The sequence below is a fragment of the Macrobrachium nipponense genome, chromosome 15, assembly GCF_015104395.2.
Source record: "Macrobrachium nipponense isolate FS-2020 chromosome 15, ASM1510439v2, whole genome shotgun sequence".
Classification (NCBI taxonomy): Eukaryota; Metazoa; Arthropoda; class Malacostraca; order Decapoda; family Palaemonidae; genus Macrobrachium; species Macrobrachium nipponense.
Window position 1 is genome coordinate 81,246,511 of NC_087208.1, and position 3,911 is coordinate 81,250,421.

Genomic DNA, 3,911 nt, shown 5'->3' on the forward strand with positions numbered 1-3,911 from the left:
AGTTTATTTTCATGTGGTTCTTCCAGACTGTCAAGCAAAAATCACGGATTTTGTGAAGAAGGCATATCAAGCTTACTTTGGAGCCAAACTGGGACCAGGATAAGCCATTCGTTCCCCATATGTGCTGCAAAGATTGTGTAGAGAACTTACGGGATTGGAGGAACACGAAGAGGAAGAGTATGCCATTTTGGTGTCCCAATGGTGTGGAGGGAAGAGAAAGATCACGTTACCGACTGCTACTTTTGCATGACAAATCTAAAAGGCATCAATCGCAAGAACAAGCACCATGTTCAATACCCTGATCCATCTGCCATAAAGCCAGTCCCCCATGGCCCTGATCTTCCTGTTCCTGAGCCAAATGTCACCATGGAATCTAGTTCTGATTCCGAATCTAGTGACCTGACTGATACAACTGATTGAATTACTTGGTCTGAAGTATGATGCTATGGAATGGAGACTTTTCATTGACTCATCAAACAGAAGTCTCAAGGCAGTTCCTCTGAATAACGGAAATAAGTTTTCATCGATCCCTGTTTGGAAAATCAGTTTAAATGAAAGAATCCCACAAAAGCATGGAACGTCTGTTATCTGCTCTGAACTACCAAGAACATAAATGGTTGATCTGTGGAGATTTTAAAGTTGTTGGACTCATCCTAGGACTTCAAGGTGGTTACACAAAGTATCCATGCTTGCTGTGCTTATGGGATTGCCGTGCTGATGACAAGCATTATGTCAGACATGAGTGGCCATCAAGACAAGGATCAAAACCTGGGTCACACAACGTTCTGTTCCACCCTCTGGTTGAACCGAGAAAGATATTGCTTCCCAACTCCACATCAAACTCGGTCTCATGAAGAACTTTGTAAAGGCATTTGTACAGGGAAGGTAGAGGATTTAGTTTCCTCCATCAGAAGTTTCAACCAAAAAAGCATGGGGAAATTAAGGCAGGTATAGTTGATGGTCCTCAAATAAGGGAATTCATCAAGGACACTAGTTTTGATGATGCACTGAATCCTGCTGAACTCTTTGCCTGGTTGTCCCTTAAGACAGTCATTGCAAACTTCCTCGGCAACTACAGAAGTTGCCGGTATCAGGGGGTTGATGAGTTAATGGAGATTTTCCACCAACTTGGTGTGCACATGTCAGTGCTCCTCCGGGGTGAGCGCTTTCACCAAGATATCAGTGTTATGGACGAACACTATCAAGGCCAGTGGAATGTCAACTTTCTGACTGACTACTGCTGGTGCCTGAAGAGGAATGTGGAGTCCCTGAAGAGACCATTCATCCATGAGTAGTTTCATTAGTTCATTATATTCTTCTTGCTGTCTATTCATATATTTTATAAGCAGTCTGTGAATAAATCAGTCTAATATTTTCAATATTGTGTATCATTCACCTACAAATAGATCGAAATTTAGGATATTTCTAATGTGCTAATATTTCATTAACTTGATCTGGTTGAGTAAAATGAGAAATGATTTTTGGATTCAGTGCAAAAAACTGGCCTAGAAACAGGTATTATATGTTAGACCTTGAAAACAGCGCAGGCCATTGTTATCATTGTAAAATCATATAAGTACTATAAAATAACCGTAAATCTGCATTGATAGTTCCCATTTTTATATGGGGTCGCCGTTTCGGATGAGCTGTTTCCATCTATATCTAACCTACACTTCTGCCTCATCAATTCCCTTCTCATGGAAGTCTCTTCTCACACAGCCCTTCCATCTCTTTCTTGGTCTCCCTCTTCTTCCTTGAACCTAGCGTGGTCCTCATCTCTCCTTTTGTTTGATATGTGTAATATCTTTGGTGTTCTTATTCCTAGCATTTGATAGCTTGATCATCTTGTTTAATCCTTCCTTTGCTTGGGCTACCACCTTTTCCAACACATTTTTTTTTCTCTCTGGACCTATCTCTGTCTTCCATTGACTGTGACTCTTCCCATCTTTTATTTGCCTCCTTCTTATCTTTTACTACTTTCTCAATGTCTTCATCCCACCACCAACTCTACCTTTCTTCCCATATGATACTAGATGTCTCTCCTAGCAGCATCTTTCCATGCCTTCTCATTACTGCTGCATTTTGTGCCCACCATTCTTGAACATCCTCAATTCCTATATCAATATCCTCCAAAACACTCCTCTTGAACTCTCCCTTCTTATCTCCTTCCCTCACTTATTTGCACCATTTAATTTTCCTTATCCCCTTAGCTGGTTTTTCTTTCCCTGTTTAGCTTCACATCCATGCATAGCAGTCTGTGTTGGGGGGCTACATGGTCGCCTTGGATAACTTTGCAATTTTTGACCTCCACCAGCTTTATCCTTTTATGCAGGAAGTAGTCTATCTGAGAGCATCTTCCCAACTCCTATATGTTAATAGGTGTTCCCTTTTCTTCTTAAAGAATATGTTTACTATTGCCATGTCGTATGACACAGCAAGGTCCACTACACTTTCTCCTTCTGGGTTTCTCTCCCCAATTCCATGGCCCCCATGCATCTGACCAATCGCCGCATTTTCACTTCCAACATGGCCATTCAAATCTGCCCCTACTATCACCCTCTCATGTTCTTCTAGTTCTTGCATTACTCCAGCCATGTCTTTCCAGAAATTTCCCTTCTCTTCTTCTGTGCAACCAAATTGTGGTGCATATGCGTTTATAATATCCACAGTAATCCTCCATATCATATCTTCAATCTGATGATACAGTCATTCTTTCTATGCACTTCTACCACAGTATTCTTCAGTTCACCAGACCGTACAATGCCAATTCCATTTCTACATTGTTTACTTGCTCCACTATGATATAGCTTATATCCATCACCCAACTCTTTAGCTTTATTTCCTTTCCACCATATTTCTTGCACAGACATATCGTGTACTTTCTTTTCTCTCATCAAGTCAGCCGATCCTCTACCACTCCCAGTCATGGACCCAATATTAAGCTTACATACTCTAAGTCCAATGCGAGCTCGCTTCTTTAGCTGGGCGATGTCTCTGAGCGTCGTTTATGTAGCGCACCCTAGTATTACCTCTTTCCATATTTTGGTCCACTCCATTTTTAAGATTTGGCACAGATTTTTATGGCTGGATCTCCTTCCTTACACCGACCCTACCTATTTATCCGGGCTTAGGACCGACACCCATAAGGGCTTGCTTACCCACGGGTGGCAAGGTATTTTTCAAATAAAAGATGAAAAGAAAAAATGTAAACTGCAGAATTGAATACTGTGGTATCAAGACTGTGAATGAAAATGGGCACCCTAATGGCGATAACTCACGAAATTTCAAGTTCAACCATCAAAGGGTTACCTACTGTGCATTTCAGGGCCGTGTCTAATGGGTTTTCGTCGAAAAAATGTCTTCCAAAGCATGATATGATCGTATTTTGGAAAAATAACTATTTGAGGCCACGGCCTAATTGGCAAAAATATGCACTGATGTCTAATGTTGATAATTAAGGCACTTATCGCAGTAAATCACATAAATTTCAAGGGAAACTTACCTAAATTTAGTAAGCACCCAGAGGGAGGCTAGTGAAATGTCATTACTGAAGGCCCTCCCACTCATTTATACTGTAGTATGACATACTTTACTAGACACCCTGCCCATATACCTTAGGAATGAAAACTCAGATGCTGGTAGTAGTAGTAATAGTAGTAGTATATGAGATTCTTGTTTTTTTCACCACACACAAACAAAACCTACCCTACTCTCACATCTTTTTGATGAATCGTGTCTTTTAAGTAGTGTACAATAAAGGAATGAACATAAAATGAGAATATTAATTCTGTAATACAGTTCCTTGACGCAATTCACTTTTCCTTTAACTTGAAATATGCACCAGGTCTTACACTCTCTGTGAAAACCATTGTTACCGTGGAGTTTTTGTTGCTTCATATTGTCTCAAAAGT

The 3,911-nt window shown here is 40.5% G+C and overlaps 1 protein-coding gene across 1 annotated transcript; it reads right to left on the reverse strand.

The window, feature by feature from the left end:
* Positions 1 to 2,340: 2,340 nt before the first annotated feature.
* Positions 2,341 to 2,927, reverse strand: LOC135226731 (uncharacterized). The gene is made up of 2 exons (XM_064266440.1): positions 2,789 to 2,927; positions 2,341 to 2,624 (listed from the first exon to the last, which is right to left on the reverse strand). Exons 1-2 carry the CDS (start codon positions 2,925 to 2,927, stop codon positions 2,341 to 2,343), a joined length of 423 nt encoding a protein of 140 aa, XP_064122510.1.
* Between the last annotated feature and the right edge of the window lie 984 nt (positions 2,928 to 3,911).